Source organism: Astyanax mexicanus, chromosome 3 (genome assembly GCF_023375975.1).
Source record: "Astyanax mexicanus isolate ESR-SI-001 chromosome 3, AstMex3_surface, whole genome shotgun sequence".
NCBI lineage: Eukaryota > Metazoa > Chordata > Actinopteri > Characiformes > Acestrorhamphidae > Astyanax > Astyanax mexicanus.
The window spans coordinates 30,306,663-30,332,087 of NC_064410.1; the positions used below are offsets into that span (position 1 = coordinate 30,306,663).

A 25,425-nucleotide genomic window follows, 5' to 3' on the forward strand; every position below is an offset into this window, starting at 1 on the left:
AATAATAATAATAATAATAATAATAATAAATAATAATAATAATCTTATATAGCGCATTTCACAACTCAAGGACAAAAAAAATATTAAATGAATTGAAAGTTTTAAAGTAATTCTGAATTTGTATAAATGAAATGTTTCCTAGTAGGGCTATAAGCTTCATGGTATCATCAATTAAACCAAAATAAGCCATTTGCTCATTAATGGAAACCAATTAAGTTCTTCAGGTCCAGTCAATAACCAGAAATTATCGAAAATCCAGTGTGTGTAATTTTTCAGTAACCTGCCAGTAGGGGTGTGCCATATCATATCATAAGCAATAATATCGCCAACATTTTTAAATCTACTAGAGACAGATTATATCTGTCCAGTATCCTACCTGTCATGGTCTTCAGGGAAAACAAATGCAACTTAAATTAAGGAAGAATAAAAAAACATATATTATTTTAAAAGGCGGGGGGGGGGGGGGGGGGGGGGTTAGCAAACAATGTATTGGTTAACAGCTTACAACTAGTAGAAATGTAAATAAATTGAGATTTGGAAATTGAATAAAAAATACATTTACAAAGCCTTCATCTGCAGTAAAGCAGTAAGCAGAAAACTGCTTACTGCTGGTGACATTGGTGACATTGTTAAACTAGCTTTATTTCACTAAAGTAAAAACCCTTGACCACGCCTTCCTTATCCATATTCAATGAGAGGGCTCATTGTTGTTGACAGGTAACGGAAGCGGAAAGCCTGAGGAAGAGCCTCTCCTCACGCCTCTCCATCTCTACAGTCCGAGGTGGGTGCTGAATATTTCAGTCCTTTATAAATGTGATTATAAATGTGTTTTTGTTTTTGTTATTAAAGGGTGTGAACAGATGAATCATATAGAAGAGGATCGGAGTCCGTTAGCCTGCTGTGTGTCTCTGTGTGGGGGGTTTGTGTGTAGAGCTGATGCTAGCCTGCCTGCCTGCCTGGTTGGGTATCAGTGGTGAATCCTGGGATCAGATGAACGTTATTTAGCGAGCTAACAGGCGGGTAATGTTCAGTGATGTCGCGCAGCTGATGAGTTCAAGAGTACGGCTGTGGATGGGTCTTAGTGTCAGTGTTAAACACGCAGAAAATAAACAGCAATTTAACGCTTAAATCAGCCGTTTACAGTCTGTCCTGTACCGCAGCCCCGGTGTTCACCCGCAGAGCTGAGCTGAGCAGTCTACTGTAATTCTATCCGGTTAGCCAGGCTAGCTTAGCTTTAGGTTTTATCAAGAAAAGGTGAAGGCTGCGGGGAGAGCAGTCGACAAATAACCAATATTTAAAAAGAGGAATGTTTGATATGGTTATTAACCGCACACCTTCATAAATCACTCATATTATACTGGAATTAGATAAAAAATAAGAAGGCCTAATTTGTATTAGCCTACAATTAGAGCTGCAGATTAACCTTTTGTCTTTTTTAAAATAAAACATTCATTTTTTTATTCAGTATCAAATAACCAAACTGATTACATTCAATATTCACTAAAATAACACTTAATGTGCATTTTAGACGAAGTTAATATACAATATATGAAATAATGACCCCCAGCTCACACGTTACTGACTGTTTTGCTTCCTGATTCATACATTATTACAATAAATGAAAACATTAACCAATATCTAAAAGTCTAACCTTTTACTGGCATTCATTTTTTATTTTATTTAGAGTGGAAAAAACACTGCATAAAAAAAGGTCTGAATGCATAATGTTGTCCTGAGGCAACACTTGAAAAACACTAAATAAAACCAAAAATATAATTTAAACCCTCAATATATTTAATTATATATTAATGCACATATATATTAGTTTTATTATTTTATCTTAAAGTATTTAAATTTAAACATGCTAGAACATGATATTCATCTTATCAATTACTGCTATTGCATTCTATGTGGCTTTGTTTGCTAAACATATGATTTCATTCCAGGTAGAATGATAAAGCAAACTCCTCCCTCTTATTTTATTTAATGGAGGCTTGTCTTGTGACATATTTAAAATAACATTAAAACAATTCTGTAATTATCAAAAAAGTGTTTTGTTGGCTGAGGGCAACACAATGCCATAGAGGGCTAATTCAGTTTTTATGTTTACTCTGTTTACAGTCATACAATCTTTCTGTAAAATATACAGTTTAAGTAATTCATATTCATATATATTTTTATGTCTATTCTCATAGGATGGTCAACTTTGTTATGTCTAAGTTGCTGCAAACAATGCTAATAAAGAAAATATGTCCTGAACCTTGAAAAGCAGTGAGATGTCTAAATGATGTCTATATGTCTCTAACCTCCCAATCTTGTTATTATATTTCAAATGTTGAGGATACACCAATAGTATGTTAATTATTGGTCAGATCTTTTAATATCATATTGAGTGAATTTTCCATTCTTTTTTTATAATAAATTAAAAATACTTCAATATGTTTTTGAGTTGTAGACGCTCAGTAAGGAATCTAACTTAAGGTTAGCACACACAGTTATGGCACCAAATGCTGTAAAATGTCACATGTATTGGTGGTTTAAATAGTTTAAACAGTGTAATGATACCAGAGTTGAGTGCTGGGTCAAATATTTCCACGGTATTCACAATACTAGAATAGGCCACAAACAGCTTCTACCAGTCTTACTTCTGATCAAAGGTGATCAAACACATCAGTTTTTGATAAATCTAATTTTGATTGAATTAAAATATATTAGATGCATTGCCAGTACTAAAATATATTAAACTAATGACTAGTAAATATTGAGAAATGTACCACAGCAGCAGAATTATTTAGAAATCAGAAAAAAAAATCAGATTTAGGCACAAAAAAGGATGGACTGAAAAGAAGGCTGTCATTAGTTTAAACTAATGACAATTTTTTTTAAAGCTGATCACATGTAAATCAGACTAATTGTTTCCAAAAAATATATCATTTTATAATTGGCCTCCAGCTGAACAATCAGAGAAAAACATACTCTGTGCTAAAAAGGCAAGCTCATTAACTTGCTTTTGACTGGTATGTTGTCTATGGATGACCAGCTGGATTTTTTAGCAGGCTATCACAACTTACTGCTAATGACTAGTGGTGGAAATCACAGGGCATCTCATAATATGATCTTATCACGATTTATTGTCCACAACAACAATAATATACTGCGATTCTCGAAATATCACAAAACAATCCTCTTACTGAAGAGGATAATTTACAAAGCTTCTTAAATTACACAGATAAAGGCTTAAAGGATTTATTGTTGTCAGTTTCACTGAAAAACTACTGCAGGTTTGCCCTATTCAACTAATTAGCGCCACCAGATGGAGTAACTTTAGTAAGTCAAATTGGGAAGTGAGTCTTAAGAAGTTTAGAGCGCATATTTTTCAATAACAAAATCAATATTTGATGCCACATATCTATAATGTAACGCAAATGGAAACAATACGTTTCATTGTAATATTGTTTTTTTGTTCCACCCCTACTGATAATTAACTGTAAAACCATTGGGCGGCATCTGTCGACAGGGCTTTGTGAACAGCATTTTGTATCTTGTTTCTGTTAAATGATATCCTTAAAAGTCTTTACCCTTGACTCCTATAACAGCTTCTTCTATAACAAACACGTTGTGTGTATACATCAAAGAATCTGTATGCACTGTATGTGTCTTTATGTCTTGTAGAACTGGAATGTGCAATCTAGAGGAGACATTATTAGCATGTGACTCAGATTGCTGGATGTCTTGTATATTCTCCTTACTCTTCAGTTATTCTTCACTGACGTTCTGTCTAACAGGAATTCTAAAATAACAGCAAGAATGTTCTTATTAGAGCGTTTAGCCTCCTAAAAACATAAACACCTGTCCCAACAATTCCCCAGTCTGAATAAATTGCCAGCATGACGCATCCGAAACATAGGACAAGTCTGATGTTCCTACTCCAGCTAGAGTAAGTCAAAGACAAACTATTTGAATATGAAAAAAATTGGTTTAAAGAGGAATCTTGTCCTCTTTGTCAGCATAAATTTAATCATTTGAAAGTTGTGATTGACTGTGCCTGCATTAATTACAAAATTAATTGAAAATAATGTAACCTAAATTAGTGGTATACATAAGCAGTGGTGCCTGAATGCATTTATTTATAATTAAAACCTGTACTTTTATATGTTATAATGGCAAATGTTGGTAGATATAATTTTTGTTTGTTTAACAGGGCATTACTACTGTATCTCTGATGTAAAGAGAAGGCATTGTAATAAAGAGAAGCACATGGAGTGAACAGGCTGTAAAAGGAAGAATTGCAGCTAAAGCTTTTCACAGTCAAAGCTACCATAAGACCTTTCTTAAAAGGTGAGGAAAAATAATGGCTTTATGAGAACTTATAATTCATAATATTTGATGTTTAGTTTTTACATTGTTTTCATTTTAGAAAAGCTTCCTGCTTTTTGTTTTGGACAAAACAGCATTCTCAAAGCATTCTGCTGACTTGCATGTCTGCACACATTTATGTCTATTTTCAGTACTACTCAGCATCATGTTTAGTGACTGATCGATGGATATACTGGTTGTGTAAGGGAGAAAAATATTGCTTTCTTTGACTTTTTGTTTATGATCTTTTTGCCTTTTCTGATCAGCTCGTTGTAGACAACACATCTGGCACCATGACTCAGTCAATGCTACGCAGAACACTGAAGAACCTTGTTCAGAACTTCTCTGAAGCTGAGGTCAAGGTGAGGATTTAAGCTGCTTTTTAGATAGATAGATAGATATTTACTATAGATGGTAATTTCATCCACAGTAATTTGTACTTCTGAAAAGTTATACTGAATAATTCTAAATGTTGAGAATTTTGCTGTATTATACTAAATGTACAAATTATAATTTGTTATAATTATAATTAATCAGTCTTCTCATTTCACTCACATTTTTGGCATTTTCAGCAGAATATTTTTGGTTGCCAAATATTTAGTGCATCCCTGCTAGTGACCATAGACTGGTCAAATTAGTGGACAGTACATCCCTGTTCACTCATGTTACTATATTTTAAAGCCAAAGAGTGCTGAAATGGAAGGAAAACTTAAGCCAGGCCATGTGCAGTGGAGACAGGAGCTGTCCCCATGTCTTTATGCTGGGATCATGGCCAGCAACTCAACTTGAGTTTTATCAGAAATTAGAAAATGTAATTACCACACAAAGGCATGTCCAGGACATCAGTATGCAAATTATTGTTTTGAAATAACTGCATGTTCACAACAGTCAGTTTTAGCTTTAAATACCCCTTTAAATATGAACACCCCCTATAAAACACATTTGTTGTGAGGAACAACATTGGGGGTAGCAAAGTGGGAGGGGGTTAACTTTTAATGACTGGAGCACTGGACACTTCTGATGCCTCTTTCTTTTCTAGGTGAGGGAGGCAACCTCCAATGACCCATGGGGGCCATCCAGCTCACAAATGTCTGATATCTCAGACCTAACATACAATGTGGTGGCATGCAACGAGATCATGGCCATGTTGTGGAAGCGGCTTAATGATGACAAGAACTGGAGGCACGTCTACAAGGTAAGGAGAGGTGGAGAAAAATAGAAAAAGATGCATTAATAGTCAATATGTTCTGTCCAAATGGTGAGTAAACACCTCTAGTATAACCTGTGTTCCTTAGCCTAGGTGCAGCAGAAGTAGGCTGCATTCAGAACAATATCAAGGAAGCTCAATTACCCAGTGCACAAAAGTAAAAAATAAAAAAAACAGTATTGTCAGATGGCAAAAGCCTAAGCGAAACTAAGTTTATTTTAACGCTCTATTCAGCATCACTTATCACGCTTGGCATATTACTGTAAGCTTGATTGTATATATATACCCTAAAAATGGCACAGATGAAGACAACTGTGCACTTATTTTGAGATCAAATTGACCTGTAAAAAAAACATTGATGATTAAGGGCCATTGTGGGCATTATTACACTTGTGTAGGAATCCGCAAATAAGAGCATATGCAGCTGTGTTTGAAAGCTGCTAGTATGATTATGGAAGAGTAGTTATGCTAATACCCTATATTTTTGATATAGCACTTTATTTGGGAGGGAAAAGGCAGAAAGCTAAAAAAAAAACATAAATCAAATTGCAATTTCCAATTTGGATACAGTTTAGATACAGTTCCACCTTATTAAATGAGACTACCAATGCTAGAAGAGCTTTAAAAAAGAAAAAAAGGAAAAAGGGGGAGTCTCTAATAGAAATAAAATAAAATATATTATTAAACCGGCCATTAAACTACAAATGGCTACAATCTAATGTCTGTATTAATAATTAACACTTTCTCTCTTTTTTTACAGTCTTTAACCTTGCTGGAGTATCTGCTGAAAACTGGTTCTGACCGTATTCCTAAGCAGAGTCAAGAAAATATTCATGTTGTCAAACCTCTAGTAGAGTATCGCTTCATTGATAAGGATGGGAAAGACCAGGTATTTAAATAATGAAGTTTATATAAAATGTGTTTTTTTTATTATTGTTATCCATCACAACTACAAACTCTCTATTAGTGACAGATTGCATCCTACCATTATTACCCAGGACAAACAGTTTTGGATAGCATGCTAGTGTGTCATTGTACATTTGTCATTGTTGTTTTTGACTGTTGTTGTTTCTACAGCATTAATTACAGTAATTTTCTACACTCTCAACATATTACATTTAATAGCAAATTAACAACTTCATTAGCACATACAGGGTTTGGACAATGAAACTGAAACATCTGTCATTTTAGTGTGGGAGGTTTCATGGCTAAATTGGAGCAGCCTGGTGGCCAATCTTCATTAACTACACATTGCACCAGTAAGAGCAGAGTGTGAAGGTTCAATTTTGAGCACAGTTTTGCTCAAAATATTGCAATGCACACAACATTATGGGTGACATCCCAGAGTTCAAAAGAGGACAAATTGTTGGTGCACGTCTTGCTGGCGCATCTGTGCCAAGACAGCAAGCCTTTGTGATGTATCAAGAGCCACAGTATCCAGGTTAATGGTAAGGGTAGAGGAAGCTGTCTCAAAGGGATGTTCAGGTGCTAACCCGGATTGTATCCAAAAAAACATAAAACCACGGCTGCCCAAATCACGGCAGAATTCAATGTGCACCTCAACTTTCCTGTTTCCACCAGAACTGTCAAATAAATTATTGTGGTCTACAACCAGGTGTTTCAGTTTCATTGTCCAACCCCTGTACAAATGCATTGTAGTACACACCAACTAATACTATCTGGTTTAAAGTTTACTCCCAGTAAACATAAAGCTTAGTAAATAAGAAAAGGAGCTCTACTCACTGTTAAGGAACTTAATTACAGTAGTATGTTGTCAGATCTGTCAGGGCAGTTTTAAAAGCAGCTTGCTCTATATAGGGAGTGAACGTCAGGGAGAAAGCCAAGATCGTGATGATGCTAATTGAGGATGAGGAAAAACGGAAAGAGGAACGGGAGTTTGCTATGAAGACTAAGGACAAGCTAGCGAATGGTAAGATTTGTTTCACTAACAATACAGAATTTCAGTCTATAAACCTTGTAACCTTTACAGCTTTAATTCTTTTATAATTCAATAATATATTCATTTATTTTGAAATTAGACTTTTTACATTCGAATAATCCTGAAATGATCCTTTGTTTAATATCACTCTTCTCTTTATCTTTGATTGCTTTACACAGCTGCTGTTGACCCAAATGAAAAAGCAAAGGCTGAGATTCCTCCGTATACAGGGCTGCCATCTCTGGACAACATCCCCTCTGTGGCTGATCTAACTGCCAGCATGGCAAAGAAGAAGGAGGAGCAGAGAAAACTGGAGGAGAAGAGAAGAGAAGAAGAGAGGAGGGTGAGTTCAGATTTATTTGATGAGATATTCAATCATTGTCTTATTATCGATTATAAGATTTTGTTGGCAACTCAGTTAGCATTTTAGCATTTTTATTTGTTTCAGTCAAATTATTTTTAACTTATTGGCTGCAGCTGCCACTTTGATTATTAAAAATATTGCCAAACTACTGTATTGTCACAATCTTACCTATTTTTTTCCCACCATCTCAGATGTTTTTGTGTTGGTGAGTTTCTCTGCCTCTCACTAAACCTCATAGTGCAATACTGAGCAGTGAACCTCCAGCAGTAAACTAAATGATGCAACAAAAACCTGAAAACTTGACTTTATTTTAGTATGTTTATTAAAATGGAGTGAGTCTGGAAATCAACACTAGACGCCCAACTAATCTGAACCGTTGGGACAATTGAGTGTAAAACCAACATCTTTAACAGAAAAAACAACAAGGACTTTGCTGCAAATTTTACAGTTTTTATGGACTTTTGTGAAATGAACAGAGTCAAACAGAGGCAGTGTTGTTTAATTTGCCATGGCCTCTTAACTTTCTGTTAGTGATCATGATTGACAGCTTGTAGCTTCTCTGAATCGTTTTACACATTAAACGGGTTACCCTCATTTTTAATGGAGCCAAGCATTTATACATTAAAGGGACTGAAAAAATTTACAGTTTTAATCAGGTTAAACTAACGTAAGGAACTTCATAAACAACAAAATAAAAATGAATGGCAAAAGCATAAATATAATGAGATTTAATTAACAAGAAATAAAATGATTCAACTTAAAAGGATAAGTGGACAGGCTAAAATTAAAGCAGTCAAATTAAACGATACATAATTAGAACAATAAAAAATTATAGTAGACTAATACTTGAGTAACTAAAAATAACAGTGAGATTATAAAAGAAGAAATAAACAGTAAAAATAAAAAGGGCAAATCTGTAAAACAGAAAATAAAATATTGAAAGGACAAAATAAATAAAAAGGTTAAAGAAAAGCTAATATAAAACAGTTACAGGCTGTCTGAGTCTGGTTAGAAATGAAAAGTTTAAAATGATTTAGTTTTAATGTTTCCTGTAGTAAATTCCAGCTTACTGGTGCTCTATAGCAAAATAAACAGTTGTGTTCTGACATAAAATATTTGGCTGTAAGAGTATAGCTGTTGGTGAGCATATGTTGAGTAGCTATATAAGTGTTCACTTATATAGATAACTTTCTTCAGTCAACAAGCTAATGAGCAGATAAAGACTGAGTTTGCCAGGCTGATATCTCAGTGTTCACAGTAGCTCTTGTATCAGCACAATTAGCAGTGCTGCTGTTGCTTAGAGAACTAGCAAAATGTGCTGGATTTTCTTTCAGATGCTGTGCATGTGATGTAGGTAAAGATGGGATGATGCCAGAAAACCTACAAGGACACTCTGCTTTTAAAATGAATATTTTAGACATTGCAGGAATGTCCATGCCAGTAAAATGATACCATTTATTCAAACATTTGTCCAGTCCCCACAATAATAATGCATATAATAAATACAAATAATAGTCGATTTTATGTGATTTTATATTTAAATCATTTTATATGATTTTATGTTTCTAAATATGTTGTTGCAGCCTAATATTAAGTGTAGTTATCATGCAGTACATTGTATATTTATTCAGTATTTAAAGACGTTAAAAGGAATGTGCATTATTCTTATTGTTATGTATTAAAAGTTTAAAAATATTTCTCAGGCAAAAGAAGGTGATCCTGACCTGTGGGAACAGGCAGCCACCTCTGCCCCTCCATCAGGCTCTGATCCATGGGGAGCTCCATCTGATGCTCTGAAGGATACAGGCCCTGCCTCCAACGACCCCTGGGGGGCTTCAACAGAGTCCAACAACAAAGAAGATTCAAATTTGGCATCCAGTGATCCCTGGGGCAGGTCAGCGGATGGAGCAAAGGACTCCGACGTTGCCTCCAGTGATCCTTGGGGCGGGTCAGCCGATGGAGCAAAAGACTCAAGTGTCGCCTCCAATGATCCTTGGGGTGGTTCTGCAGATACTGGAAAACAGTCACCTCCTACCAATAACGATCCTTGGGGTGACACTACAAGTCCCAAAGAGGACAAAAGTCCACCTACTAATGACCCCTGGGGTTCATCCAATAACTTTGCAGCAGATACACAACCAGCAAATTCAGACCCCTGGGGTTCACCATCAGATTTTGCAGAAGGATCGGCTCCAGCATCCTCTGCGCCATCGGGAACATCGTCAGAAACAACTGGAGCCAAACCAGACCCATGGGGAAGTGATCTCGGAACCTCAGCAGTTTCACCCACTGATCCGTTCGGCAATGGAACTAAAGCTGCTAACGACCCTTGGGGTGCAACAGGTATGTAATATAAACATGAACTTATTTATTTCCCGAATTTCATTTTACAATAAATTCAGACATCCCAAGTTGCAAAAATTAATTTCAGGGAGGACTCCCGCAACTTCTGGGAGACTGATCAATTAAAGTCACATTTAATCACATTAATAACAACAATATTCTGAGATTAACCATGATTATCTAGTACTGTCAATGTAAACATGTTAACACATGCTAAAAAACGTGTAGCACTGTCATGTAGAACACTTAATATATAGTTCTCTACATTATACTTTATTATTATTATACTTAGTATAGTAAAATATATAGTCTGCTCTAGTTTTCCATTCCACAATGCACAATTATTTTTGTTTCCCTCCCAAAAATACAGAGAACTACCAGCATTTCCATTTTTTATCATAATTAATCACATAATATTGTTGTTTTTAGTGCAATAATTTTTTAAGAGATTGACACTACTAATCTAAATATAATTCAATTGTCCAATATAAGTGATTTTCTTTTATGTATCAATTTTTAAACGCTTAAGTCTTAAGAAGAAGAAGAAGTTTAATAAGGATTAATAACAGAATATTGTCATCAATCAATTTTTTTTAATCGATTGACAGCACTAGATTAATCACAAGTTAAAATGCTCATCCCTCTTTGTATTTTTGGGAGGAGTTTTCTGATGTAAATATGAGTACCGGTATTAGGAGTATGCATTTGTTTGTTTGTTTTTGTACCTTCAGATTCACCACTCCCTGCTAATGATCCTTGGGGTGCTCCAGCAGCTCCTGCTGTTAGCAGTGCAGCAGACCCCTTTGGTGATGGAGGAAGTTTAGATGCCTGGGGAACTCCTGCAAATAGTAGGACCAAAAATTTATCCAAAAAGTTTATTTCCCTCACAATTCCACCACTTTCTGTCATTATTTGTTCTTACAGAACTGCTTTCTAATTCTTGTACTAAAGCCTCAGCTCAGAAAAGACTGAGATAAATAAAATTATAGTTATTTTTATCTTTATTTTTATCATTGGTTTATACAGTACACTTTCTGTAAACCTTTTATATATGTATTCATTGATATATTTTTAATTAGATGGTGTAGACAAAAAGCAAACATGGTTAACCATAAATCAAAGCAAAAAGCTTATTTTACTTGTTATATAAGCATTGGTGGTTTAGTGGTTAGAGCACTAGGCCACCAACGACAAGACTGGGGGTTCGATTGGCAGGCCGCCACTGTTGAGCAATGGCTGCCCACCGCTCCTGGCACATGTCCTTACAAAATCACTGTGTGTGCCTTCTGTATGTGTGTTCACTGCACAGATGGGTTAAAGGCGGAGGCCAAATTCCTCTGTCCACAGCACAGTATATGGTTGCCTTGTCTTACCTTGTCCTTTTCTTGCAGTCTTGGCTACATCAGCATTTTCAATCACCCTATTCCATCAGCATGTCTCAGTCTGTCTGTCTCATAAATCACGTCACCAGCTGTGGTGGCTTTTCAGCTGCAAACTTATCCACTTTTTACCCTTTCGTTCATAGGTGCTGCCTCAGCTGAGGACTCCAAAAGGCCAGCTAGTTTCCTGGAGGGAGCGGGAGCCTCACTGGTGGACCTCGACTCGCTCATGTCCGTCAAGCCCAAACCAAAACAGCCTCCGCTTAAATCCATTCCATCCTCTGGCCAGAAAGAAAACTGATCCAGAGAGAGTGACTGAGAAAATGAGAGAGAATTAGATATCAGATTATGCGTTTATGTATGAGTGTCTGTGATCATGAAGCATAGAGGTTATATGTATTGTTAATGAATAGATGTAGTCATTTTAGATTTTGACCTTGTGTTTTTTGTTTCCTGTGAAGATGTAGATAGGGCTGGGTGATAATAATTGCTTCCTAAATGACACTGGTCAAATTGTATGGGTGCAATCAAACACTGAAATGTATGACAAATATTTATTTATTTATTCATTCATTTATTCACATGTACATACAGACAAATATGTATGTGTATATAAGTTAACACTGGTAGCATAACCTACTGAAATTGTAAGGTAAATCAGTGGCTTAACAACCATTTGGTATTCTTTAAGGCAGGGGTCTCAATCTCACCAGCTAGGCTGTATCCTCATAGTGAGGCTAAAGCTATCAAACTTGCTTGGGTGAGTCGTTTGAAAGTAACTTAAATCTCTCTTTGAAATAATCTTCTTCACTATGAAACTGACTTTACTGTGTACAAACAACATCGCAAAGATCCTGGACTATTGGAAATAATGTGTATTATAATAGTAGTTTTTAGTCACCTCAGATTAGTAATTTATGCACTGAACTCTCATATTTTGGTGTATATCAAAGACATGGGTTTTATATAAACTTGCCTTTTCAGGGTAGAGGATGTGAGCAGGCTGAAGCTTATAAATATTTCAGAAACGGTCCCTTATTTAAAAGCCTTCCACATTGAAATGATGAGCTTTTTCACAACTTACCAACTGATCAAAGCTAATCAGCTCCTCTCTCTCCTCTACCTAACATTCTAGGGTTTCATGTGACATGATCGTATAATATAGCCACCATTTCCAGGGCTGAATCAGGGACTGGCTAGCGTGCTGTGCACAGTCCTAAATGGAAAGCTTAGCTAAGCTTTGTGAGTTCTCCGTTGATGGAATTGCATTAATTGTTAGCTGGGTAGCTAAGCTAACGAAATACACATATGACAAGACGTTTTTTATTAAAAAGCTGATATGCTGTTAAGTTTCTCTAATATAACTGCTAATATAATTTCTCTACTGTTGGAATGGGCAGCATTGTGTTAGCTAGGGAGTTCTGTTGACTTGTGTTCCCTTGACAGTAAGCTTAGATATCAATAAGCTTAAAAGGGAAAAAACAATTATCACATGAAAACTTTAAATGATGTGATTTTGTGCAAGCACAGAGCCGCTAAGCAGCACATAGAACACCCCAGCTAATCTAAGCTAACTAAGCTAAGCTGGCTAATATGTGGGTGTTGTTGTTTTTTTTCTAAAGTAAGTTGGCTCATTATATGGCAGACACAACAACAAAAAATATGTGACTAAAACCTTAGAATACTAAGCTACATATTTGTGTTACAGAATTTGAGATGTTTCTGCTGTGATTAATGAGCAAGCACACCTGCGCATAGCATAAGATGTGCTAACAGCTGGCTGGGTCTAGCCAACCTGTTCCCCAGCTAATAAAAATCACTAGGTAATTGGAAAAAAATAGAAACAAATCCTATCATAAATAAAGATAAAAAAGACAAAAAAGGAAGAAAAGGATTTAGACTTCGGATAATGTATAAATACTAACTTGTGTGTTGATTTTAAGCAGAGATTTAAAGAGTTTAAAGTACCAGAGACACAGACTTGAGGAAAAATGCTCCATCAAAAAGTGACTTAAGTAGAGGTTGAACTGTTCCTTGAGCACCACACTAAAGTGAAAGTAGGTGAAAAAATAATTATATAGTAGATACAGAATACAGCATTGTAGTACTTAGTACAGTACTTAGTACAGTGGTTTAGTAGTTCTAATTTGGTAATGTGCATCTCTGGAGCCTTGTTTTTTAACGTGTGAGGGGCTGTATGAAGCTGCCCATGGGATGGAAGTTTGAGACCCCTGCTTTAAGCCCTTATTTGATTAATTTTAACAGCAAATACAGACCAAGGAAGGTGAACAGTCAAATAGGGCCAAAGTCTGGCTGCAATTTTTTTTACAGTAACAGGCAAACAAGTGACCCTAATGAGTCTGGGAAAATGTGATTGTTCAATTATTTAAAATCTCATTTAACTCGTCCAAAAATATAAATTTGATTTCACATACACTATATTTGAATTTAAGATTTTTAATTAATTTTAATTTCAAAACTCCAAAACTGACATCAACAAGATCACATAGTGTAAGTGCTGCTTAGTATTTGATCCAGGATTATCTATTGCTTTCTAATACAGGTTCACATCAATATCGATACACCATTTTGATTTTAAATACTGTGGTCATACCAAGTTTGCTGCCATTTGCGATTCATTATTTTTCAACTCTGAAATTGAATACAGAAAAGGGTAGAATATCATTTGTTTCTTTTTGACATGGTTTCTTTTGATCAGAGGACAAAAAACAAAAAAGAGGTACTGGGACCACTTATTTTCTTCTTTATTGTCAGGACTTCAGGGTACAGAGATTACATTAATGGTCCATAAGGCTAGGTTGTATACAGAGCCCATTTCAAAGGACATCTCTTTTTGTGCAGTGAACATATTAAAGTATTGAAGTATTGTTTTAATATTGATTCTGAAACAAAATATAATAAAAACCCAGCCCTAGGTGTAACATTCCTAACCTAATATTACCTGCTGTAATCCCTCCATTTTCTTTTTTTTTCCCCTCTTGTGCTTTCTTTTTGATTCAGAGATATTTCACTACTCTATAAGCTTAGGTCCGAAACCATCTGCAGTAGAAAAAGCACTCTCTAGTTTAACTTCTTGTTAAACTTTTTTTTCAATGACTAACCCCAGCATGCAAACTTAATAGCACAAGAAAAGACCACAAGAAACTCTCAGTTCTAAATGTCTACACTCTTTTTAAAAAAATACATCAAAAAGTATTTCAATAAAAAAAAAAAAATTGGTATAGAGATTAATAACCTCTGAAAAAAGGTTATTCATATTCCCTTATCTTATATTCTCTTAAGTTTTTAATAACAATCCACTTAAAGAATCACTAGGAAAGTAAGTATGGTTCTTGAGTTTCAGTATTGGAACACTGGTGTTCAGAAGATGTTGGTCTTGAGTTTTGTTTTATGCTCTATAGTACTTGTATGGCTCTACAACCCAGTGCAATGGAACTTAACCTCCACATTCAACCAATCCATGGCAGTGAACACATATTACTGCTGTTCCTTCACTCCCATAAGGAAGTGACCTTATGGTCCTAAGGCCACAGTTATTGTGTCTCGATCTCTTGCAGGATGCTTAGGGGCACCTATGTGGCAGACTTTCTCATTGCATTTTGCCAGAAAGATGATCCTCCACTGGGAGTGTCAGATACTGCTCTGGAGGCTTCAGAGCTGCCTTTAATCAGCATCCTTAACTGAAACGCAACTTCAGAGCAGAGACACCTCAGGTTTGTTTTTGAGTTATATATTTAAGTTATATATTTCCCTTCTCTGTTACGTATGCCCTCTTTGAGCCCATGTTGTGTGTGTGTGTGTATATGAGTGTGAAAATCCATAAGAACAATATGCTGTATTTTGCTGTATATCTTTCTTGTTTTTCGGGGACAAAAGTATAAATATCCTGAACTAATCCCAGGAAGTTGGACTAAGGTTTTTTTTTTGTTTTTTTTTGCTGTAATGTAATCTTGTATCCTGTTATGGCATTCATCAGATGTTTTGTATAGTAACTTATTTGAGCAGTACATATTTATGAAATAAAAAGGTATATGAATATTATGTGAAGAATAAATAACACAGGTGAACTGTACATTTAAACATGTAAACTGCTTTGCTACTCAGTGAAAGCCATTTGAATCCATGTTTAACATGTGGTGTGTTGTGTGGTTTGCACTTTAACCCTTTTTGGCCATACCGGTGATGTAACACTTGGTATTTGTACATTATTTCAATACACTGACACCTTACGTATATCAGCCTGATACATACAGCGATGGAGAGGCTGCAGAGTGTCCTTTGAGTATATATGCATTTTATACTTGCTTTTTCAGATCATTCCTGTCATCGATGTTGCACTGAAGAAGAATGGGACTGTACTAAAACAGGAAAACTCATCACATCTGGATAAACAGCCTGATCTTTTTATTCAGTGTCATACTAGTTTGTCTGAGTATACAGATAGATAGCTTGATAGATATATGCTGAGAAGCTTTAGTGGGGCAATGAAGTAACAGTTTAACATATTATCCAGTTGCTTTTTAGGACCGCAAACTCATAAATTTTCCATTTTCTGTCACAGTCCAAGTATGAGACTGAAGTATTTAACATCAGCCTTGATTTCTGAGTAATATTATTCGTTGGTATTTGTTGCATTTAGTCAAGAATACAAATGTATTTTATATATATATATATATAAATAATATATATATATATATATATATATATAATGCAGACTTCCTAAATAAGAAATCATATTACATGGTACTTCACTGTTCCAATGCTTGTTTCTCACACTATTCATTGAACCATTATGCTTAAGTGTGGTGTATCCTGTGAATGTGCACATTACAAATAAACAAAAGAAATATGAGAAGAAATCTATATAGTTTTTCCTCAGATAATTAATTTAAGACGTTGGTGACCTTTCCCTCCCAAAAAAAGTCCTAAGTTGAGTCATTTCATAAACAGGATTTTTTTTTGGGGGCTAGGCAGTGTATCTAAATGCAAAACCAATATACAATACAATACCCATAAACACATTTTTTATATGTGTTTGTATACAAAGAAGAAATGTGGATTTTGCTGTGCCAAAAATAAATTTGCAATTGATATATACAGAAAATGCAATAATTTGCAAATGTTTTACATGCATATTTCCATATTTAATTCACAATCAAACATACCATACGTTTCACATGGTGAAAAGTGACACATTTTACCATTTAATGAAAAACATTAAATCATATCACAACATATATTATCTTATAGAGCTCAGATAAAGCCATATGTCAACAGTCCAGCAGAGAATCATGCCCATTTTTAATGCCTTGCCCTCACGGATAGGAATATCTTCAGATTTTCTGAACCTCTTGATGACACTATGTATTGTAGATAGTGGGATATCTTTAGAAAAGCCTTTGCAATTTCTTTGCATTTTTCCCTCTCTATAAACAGGTAACACATTTTTTTATCTGTGTTGAGACATGGAATGGTTTTAAATATGTAACTCCCCATTTGTGTGAGCACTCCTTATGCATTTGTGACTCTTAAAAGTTTTTGAATATTGGAAGCTTTTCTCACAGTCTGAGCAGTAATACGGTTTCTCTCCAGTGTGAATGCGCTGGTGTTTTTGGAGATCACCCTGATTATTAAAACTCTTCCCACACTCTGGGCACTGATATGGTTTTTCTCCAGTGTGAATGCGCTGGTGTGTGTTAAAATGACTCTGCTGAGTAAAACTCTTCCCACACACTGAGCAGAGATACGGTTTCTCTCCTGTGTGAGTGCGCTGATGTTGCTGAAGATGATTCTGCTTATTAAAGCTCTTCCCACACTCTGAGCAATGGTACGGCTTCTCACCTGTGTGAATGCGCTGGTGTTGTTGGAAAGAACTTTGATGAAGAAAACTCTTTCCACAGTCTGAGCACTTATATGGCTTTTCTCCAGTGTGAATACGCTGGTGTGTTCGAAGAGTCCCAGGATTATTAAAACTCTTTCCACAATCTAAACAGAGATAAGGTTTCTCTCCAGTGTGAATGAGCTTGTGTTGTTGGAGATGACCATGATGATTAAAACTCTTCCCACAGTCTGAGCAGTGGTAAGATTTCTGCTCTTCTGTATTTTTCTGCATTTGACTGCAAGATGTAGAAGAGTCCATTTGTTCTTTGTGAAACCTTCTTATTGTCAACATTAGGAGCAGGAGAAGACTTGAAACAGCATGACATTCATTGCTGGAAGAAACAATAAAAAAAGAAAAGGTAAAATCAGTAAAAAAAATGAGTAAGATTTAGTATTAAATTTACTGAATTGAATTACAGAATTCTAAGATAAGCATAAGAAAAGCATATGATCATGTATCTGAACACTTTTGAATTCATTCAGCTGATATTATCATAAGTACAATTTTTACAAATCTGTAATATGAAATGTAAATCTACATGTTAATGCCAGCATTTCTTTACAAATTTTAATCTGGCCTTTTTATTAATTAGTGCTGAGTGGTTTTCATGATGAATTCAAATAACAGTTTTAATGCTTTTTCACAATGAAGTAATCGTGATTATACAATACAGACTTTTAATGTTTTTAATCTAAAATATAAAAAAAATGCTACTCATTTCTGAAGTGTTTATCTGTCTAACCTTGGTTACCGGCACCTCCCAAAGATTAATGGGCGCATATTTACTAAACATTCCACCAAGGACTGAGCTCGTACTGAAAAAAGTTCCAATCCAGTTTTGAATCATATCTTTGGCCATAATCGCCCAGCACTAATATTAATACTATTACTATGCTATAATAATAATAATAATAATAATAATAATAAAAGACAAAGACTGATAATAACAAAGACTGAACTTCTGGTCATACCAGCAAAACCATCTTTTCAACACAACCTCTCTATAAGCATCGACTCTCTCTCTCTCACCGACAAAGGTTGCTAGGAACCTGGGTGTTATGGTCGATGACCAGCTCTCCTTCACGCACCATGTGGCCTCAGTTGCTCGATCCTGCTGCTTCACGCTTTATAACATCAGGAAAATTAGACCTGATGACCTAGACTCCTGGTACAAGCAGTCGTCATCTCACGCCTCGACTACTGCAATGCCCTGCTAACTGGCCTCCCGGCCTGTGTAGTAAAACCACTACAGATGATTCAGAATGCAGCAGCACGTCTGGTCTTCAACCAGCCAAAATGGGCACATGTCACCCCGCTGCTCATTGAGCTCCACTGGCTACCAGTTGATGCTCGCATCAAATTCTAAACTCTTACAATCGCCTACAAGGTGATGACAGAACAGGCTCCCTCCTACCTGCACTCGCTCCTGAAGGCTTACGCTACCTCCCGGCCGCTGCGCTCCTCCAATGAACGTCGCCTCGCTTTGCCAAACATTCACACAAAGCAATCCAGACTGTTCTCATACAGAGTTCCCCAATGGTGGAACAAACTACCTTCCACTACCAGATCAGGAGAATCTCTTTAAGAGACTCCTGAAGACAGAGCTCTTCAAAGAGCACTTACTCTCCTAACACCTCTAACACACTAACTACTTCTAACCCCATTTCCTTTTTCCCCTCCTTCACTTCTCTATCCCTTTATTTCCCTTCGACCTCCTTTGAGCCCTATCTAAAATGGTTTATCTTAATTCCTATTACTTTTGTACTTCATTATTGTAAGTCGCTTTGGACAAAAGCGTCTGCCAAATGCAATGTAATGTAATGTAACAATAATAATACATTCATTAATTAATCTTTGCCTAGTAAAGCCTATTTGTGATGTATTTGTCTGTTGTTTTTTGGGAACCACTCACAGTGTTCATTATACCACAACATACTACTGTTTTCATTGATTGACCTATTTGATGTCTGGTTTTAGTACCTTAGTTAAAATTATTTCAGGATATTTCAAGCAGTTGTATTAGTTCTGCAAATATATTGGATATATCTATAGAATTAGCAGAGTTTATAATCAATAGCACCAAAATAACAGTTTAACCTCCCATAAAAGGGAACAATTACTCAAATTAATCAACATCAATGTTCCTAAATAGCCTGTACACCTTAAATAGAGCAGAAAGAACCTGTTCATCAATAATGAATAAGATAAAGTAAATAAAACCAGCTCTTGGGCGAAGCAGCTTGTGTGTTTTTCTACATGTTGCTTATTTTAGATGTGTTTCTATAGATGTGTTTCTGTGTGTTTATAAGATTAAATATAGAGCAGTGTGTTATTAGTGGATCATCTCCATAACGTTACCTTCAGCTAAGGCTGTTCCTCCAGAAAAGTCTGAACACAGAGACGTTGAACTGCTGATCACATCTGGATCTTCTGTTTTACTGGACAGCAGTGTAATACATTGTCACTTGATTCTGATAAGATATAAAACACCACTGAAGCTCCGGGTTCCGCTACAGTCCGCTGTGTTTATGTGCAGAAGACGCCAGACTTCCGGAGTTCCGCCGAGGAGCCAATCAAATCGCAGAACTCTAGTTCCGCTCATGAGCCAATGAGCCAATTGGGATACACAGTTTTTAATTATTTTTATTATACAGGAATATAAAAGCTTTACAAAAACAATCATATTTACAATAGCTCTAATAGACTAAGCAGCCTACAAACTTCACAGCTACAGCTACGTTTCACAGCTACAGATACCTAAATAATATTAATTAGCGTATAAATAAACCACACAACGAAAAAATAATAATATATAAAAAACAACAATAAATACATTTGTATAAATATTACAAGAGAAAAAACTGGCAAGGTATCCGTAAAAAAAACACATTTAGTAATGAGCACTATTTAATGGCATTTTTACTACCCATTCAAATTTTAGAATTGAAGTACAGAACCAAACAATTGTTAAATGCTGGCCAATTCGGAGAAGTTTTCAAAAAATGGCCCATGTGTATGTAATATTTAGTCAAATTTGTAATTGCTATTAACTAAAAACTCTCTCAGAGAATTGTTAATATAAGAACCATATTTGTTTTATAAACAATTGCGATACAGACAGATACAGGCGCTACCTATCTCCGCCGTTATACCTAAAAATGACTGCACCCCGCTAGGGGGAGCCCGCGAGTGAGACCAAAATGAATAGGGACAAATTGAACTAAATAGCTAAAAACTGTTTAAATTAAAATAGTAAATATCCACATGGCCATGATATTACATTAATTTTAAAGAATGAAGTAATTTGCTGCAAATAAAAGAAACGTATCTATATATTCGTCAATTTGTCTACAGCAAACTACTGAGCTGACCCGTTGGTGATCTGAGGCTTAAGTTAAAGCCAGAGCACATCAAAAAGGCTTAAAATTAGAGTTTAAAAGCTTTTATCTAATAATGTGTGCAATACTGACACTTATTGCTGAGTTACTACTGTTCTGTGTTATAAAAAAATATAAAATTCTTCAGTATGAAAAATATTAAACATTTATAAATTATGATTTTGCCCATATGCGCCATATTGTGGCGTGGAAGAGGAAGGAAGACCCGTGAGACTCATGCTGACTGCTCAATAGCTCCTTTATTTAACAGGCTTGCCACTCACTTACAGCCTTTAACAAGACTAGGAGAGCTAAAACCATTCCTATCAAATAAGCTACCCACAGAACCAAGTGACTAAACTCGCTAGTCACTTACTTTACGGTGAGTGCCCTAAACAGCACCCTTGATGTTTAATGCATGAAATCAATGTTGATACCAGAATATAATGAACATTTTTTTACATGATAGCAAGAAGAAGTTGGCAGAGATAGATATGGTACAAATCTAATAAAGCTGCTCATGGAACTGAAGAAATCCACACACTGACTGGCTGCAGACTTCTGGAAGATTTTTGTGCTGTTGTTGTTTGTTTGTTCATTTTGCCATGCTTCAAATGCCATACACATATTTGTAAGTCACACATTCTTTGAAAAAATAAACCCGAAGCTTCCTATACAGTATCCTGTTTGCTCATACTGTATATTGCAGCACTGGCCACTGTCTCACCACTGCAGGCCTTTAAAGCCTTTTGTCAGCCTTCTCATGATTGTTTGTTTTTTAGCCATTTAAAAACAATACTGTATTGTTCACACTATAAAGCGCACTTAAAATCCCTAAATTTTCCTATAAACGTCGGTGCACCTCATGTGTGAATTTTACTAGTTGTAAGTAGCAGTAAAGCCACTCCGCTAAAGTGCAGTGGCAAACGGTAAATAAACAAAAGCATTTTCCTCATCCAAATAAACTGCTGAATTTGAAGAGAAACATGGCAACACCTTGTTCCTTACTATTGTCGCTTAAAATGCGCCTTATAATTCAGTGTGTCTAATGTATAAAAATAGACCAGAAAATAGATGTTCATTAATAGTGTGCCTTATAACTCGATGCACCTTATAATCCGAATCGATTAAATATGTTAAAAAAAAAACTGTAAAAGTGAACCATCCTACCCTGGTAGGCTAGCTCATTAACTAGTTCTTGACCAGCATAGGTTGTGTTTTCTCTCGATGACAAGCTGAGTTTATTTTAGCAGGGTATGCTAAACCATTTTGGACCATTTTGTAATTCTTTAATTTACCAGTAGTGGGCAGCAGCACAACATATGTTGCAGACCCTTCACACAGTGTTGCTAATGCAGCAATATTTAACACTACTACAGTACTGTAATATTGTAAGAGTGACTGTATATGTCAGCAAATGAAATATTTTGCAATTATATTAGACATTTATACCAAATTCACTGCATATAATGGAATTAACTGCATGTAAAGTTCAATGGATTTTTTATTGATGTCTCAACATCAAGGAAAAAGCAGTCCACCATACAGTCAAAACATTTTTACAGGAGTCATTCTATTTCATATTTAACAAAGAAATATCCACATAATATAAAACAAAATGATAAAACTCAAAATAAAGTAAAAGTAAAAATCACAAAAAATTATATATTATAAATAAATAACCCTCCTCCCCCTCAATTGTTAACTCAGAAAGATGCTGAAAAAAGTCATTAAAGGTTGCCATCTCTAAATAAAAAATATTAGTATATAATATAAAATATTAGCCCCTCAGACTAAGCTTAATCTTTTCCACACAGAAAAAAAGGAAACGTCCTTTAGCCACAACAAGAATGAAGGGGGGCATCTGACCTCCAGCTAAAGAGAATACTTTGTCTGGCTAATAATAATAATGCAAAAGCAATAGCCTTACACACCCAAACTGCACAGTTTCAGAGTTGAGTCCTTCGTTTTTCAAATTTGTATTTTTTTTTTGATAAACACAAAGCTTAAGTACATTTTATGCTCTTTAAAATTTATATAAGTCAATAGATTAAAGCATTCATTATCATATATCACATTTTGGCATCTGTTTACTGCATCTTCATAAGCTACAAGCTGAACAGAGCAAAGATATTTAACTACATTAGCTGAGGCAGCCACCTTAGCTAACCTAACTAGCTAGCAAGAGTGGTTACATTCCTCTGTGTACATTTCTGTTGTAAATATATGACTGAAATACCACTGCTGAGTGATTAAAAGATTTATATTCTCTGCCCAAGCCAGAGCCCAACCCAAACGATTTCCCACCACTTTCCTTGGGTCCTGTCGGGCCAGGTTCAAGAAAATGGTCTGTGACAGAGGCCTATGTATTTTACTGCTATTTTTTATTTTAAATAAATCTATGGGTGTTATAAAAACTACTAATGGGTGTTCCAAAAAAATAGCAGTACAATCTTTACGGGTAGTGTTGGGCACTAGATTTAAAAAAAAAAAAAACAGCAGAAGTTTCTCCTTTTCCCGTCACTTTTATTTTTAGCCACAACAGTGCAGAATACTTACAAGTGCACTAATGGAAAAAAAGAAGAAAAAGTCATCTAAGTCTAGGCATAAAACACAAACATCCTATCCCACAGGTGTAGCTTAACATATTATTACTAGTACTAGTCTTATAAGGCGCACTATTAACGAACTTCTGTTTTCTGGTCTATTTTCATGCACAAGTTGCACTGGATTATAAAAAAAAAAAAAAAACTGTTAGGGTGAGTAAAGCATTTCTATTTATTTACAGTAAGCCTAGATTCACAATATTTTTAACAGCGCATTTAGCAGCAGTGCTTAGCGCTAGTAAGCACCACCCAACATCGCTTTTGGTAAGGCAGGGCGCTATAGCTATCGGTGCATCCCACATGGCTTGTTTCAACATGGTAAACATGCAGACTACATATACACAGACTAAATATACTCCCCTCTGGTTAGCAGCTAATGCTAATACTGCTCCATTTCTGGTGCTGGAGAAACGTCACTGAAACTTTTTATAACGCTGCACTTCAGCAGAGTGGCTTTACTGCTTCTTACAACCTGACTGTTTATTATACAGAAGGCGCACTGGATTAAAAGACACCCTGACAAATTTTGGGGAAAATTAAAGACTTTTAAGTGCCCCTTGGTACGGTATACAGGTAGCCCCTCCCCTAGAACATACCAAACCTAGTTACAGGTAAGAGAAATGTCATTAAACATGATAAAAAGTTACAGAAGCAGTAAGTATGGCACATAATGAGACACAATACATGCCCAAAACATATAATAGCCATCACTCATTCATATTTACAGTGTGCACATTGTAACATTATTAACATATTTTCTTTTTCAGGCTTTTTCTCTCCCCTCCCCTTCTACAGAGGAGGGACTCACCCAGGTAAGTAAGTATAGTTCAGGAGTAAGACCCCTGTTACTCTTCTAGGACCCCGCGGGTAAGTATTAACAGTGCAAGATTGAAACAGGTAGGTATATACACAGTTGTCTATGTTGGTAATTTGTACCTTAAATCATTGCAATGTGTAATCACAATATCGCAAAGTAACAAATCACACTGTGATTATAAAAAAGTTGCACCAATTCTCATGTTATAATCACGCAGCACAGGCCTGTGCAGTGTGCACATGCCAGCTCCTCTACTCACCCAAAGTACACCCTGGAGTTCAATTCTTATACAGTTTCTTACATAACAGGCCTATGCTTCTTCTATAAACTGTTTATTAACATCATTCTGAAAAGAGTTTGAAGTTGTAGAAAGATCAGTTTTTATGGTCCACTTCTTTTTATTTTTTTGCTTTGTCCTTGACAATCAACACAAAATACATTCAGGCTATTGAAATTATTCAGTGGTGAAAAAAGTGGCGAAATGAATGAAATTCTGCATGTCCTGATTTTGTGAACTGCAGACTACAATTACTGTGAGCTGAGACAAGGAAGAGGAACTCTAAAAAAAACTTGGGCTGGAGTCCTGGATGACCCATCCTCTGGATAAAAAAGGTCAAGCATGAGGCATAAATATAAGAGAATAAGAGGCTGGGTGGTGGTGAGGTTTAAATTCACATCACAAGATTCTTAACATTCATAACATTGGTAAAATATTACATGTTAAGGGTCTCAAAAAACATTATTTAACACAGTAATAAACATTTGAACAGTTAAATAGTTAAGTAATGTCTAAACACATCATTAAAAAAAAAAGGTTAAGCCAGTATTAAACATATAAAGAATGAATACAATATATAGCCATATTTACCACCCAAAACATTGGGTGCTATTCTAAGTTTTAATGTCTTAAACATATCTGGACCATGGGTGGCTCCTGTACATTTTTCTTCACTGGTATAAAATTGTATAAGTTAAACACTAATCCTTAAGGGTGTAATAAAATCAGGGGTTAGGGGTTAATCATTGCCTTCATTTAGCAAAATGACTGGATTAAAAATGGCATCAAAAATGAATGTTGGGCCAAAACATTCTCAAAAGTATGATAAAAAAAGTGTCTCAGACATGAAGCAGTAAA

General features: G+C 35.6%; 2 protein-coding genes across 2 annotated transcripts; one reads left to right on the forward strand and one right to left on the reverse strand.

The window, feature by feature from the left end:
* The first annotated feature begins 684 nt into the window (after nt 1-684).
* epn1b (epsin 1b) lies at nt 685-15,689 on the forward strand. Its single transcript, XM_007258261.3, has 10 exons — nt 685-781; nt 4,202-4,338; nt 4,623-4,718; nt 5,396-5,551; nt 6,324-6,452; nt 7,382-7,493; nt 7,682-7,845; nt 9,570-10,209; nt 10,941-11,057; nt 11,735-15,689. Exons 3-10 carry the CDS (start codon nt 4,650-4,652, stop codon nt 11,887-11,889), a joined length of 1,542 nt encoding a protein of 513 aa, XP_007258323.2. The 5' UTR covers nt 685-781; nt 4,202-4,338; nt 4,623-4,649; the 3' UTR covers nt 11,890-15,689.
* A 1,103-nt stretch (nt 15,690-16,792) lies between these two features.
* On the reverse strand, nt 16,793-20,036 carry LOC125799475 (gastrula zinc finger protein XlCGF49.1-like). Its single transcript, XM_049476310.1, has 2 exons — nt 19,849-20,036; nt 16,793-17,821 (listed from the first exon to the last, which is right to left on the reverse strand). The coding sequence occupies exon 2, from the start codon at nt 17,779-17,781 to the stop codon at nt 17,086-17,088; it is 696 nt and encodes a 231-aa protein (XP_049332267.1). The 5' UTR covers nt 17,782-17,821; nt 19,849-20,036; the 3' UTR covers nt 16,793-17,085.
* Nucleotides 20,037-25,425: the final 5,389 nt, after the last annotated feature.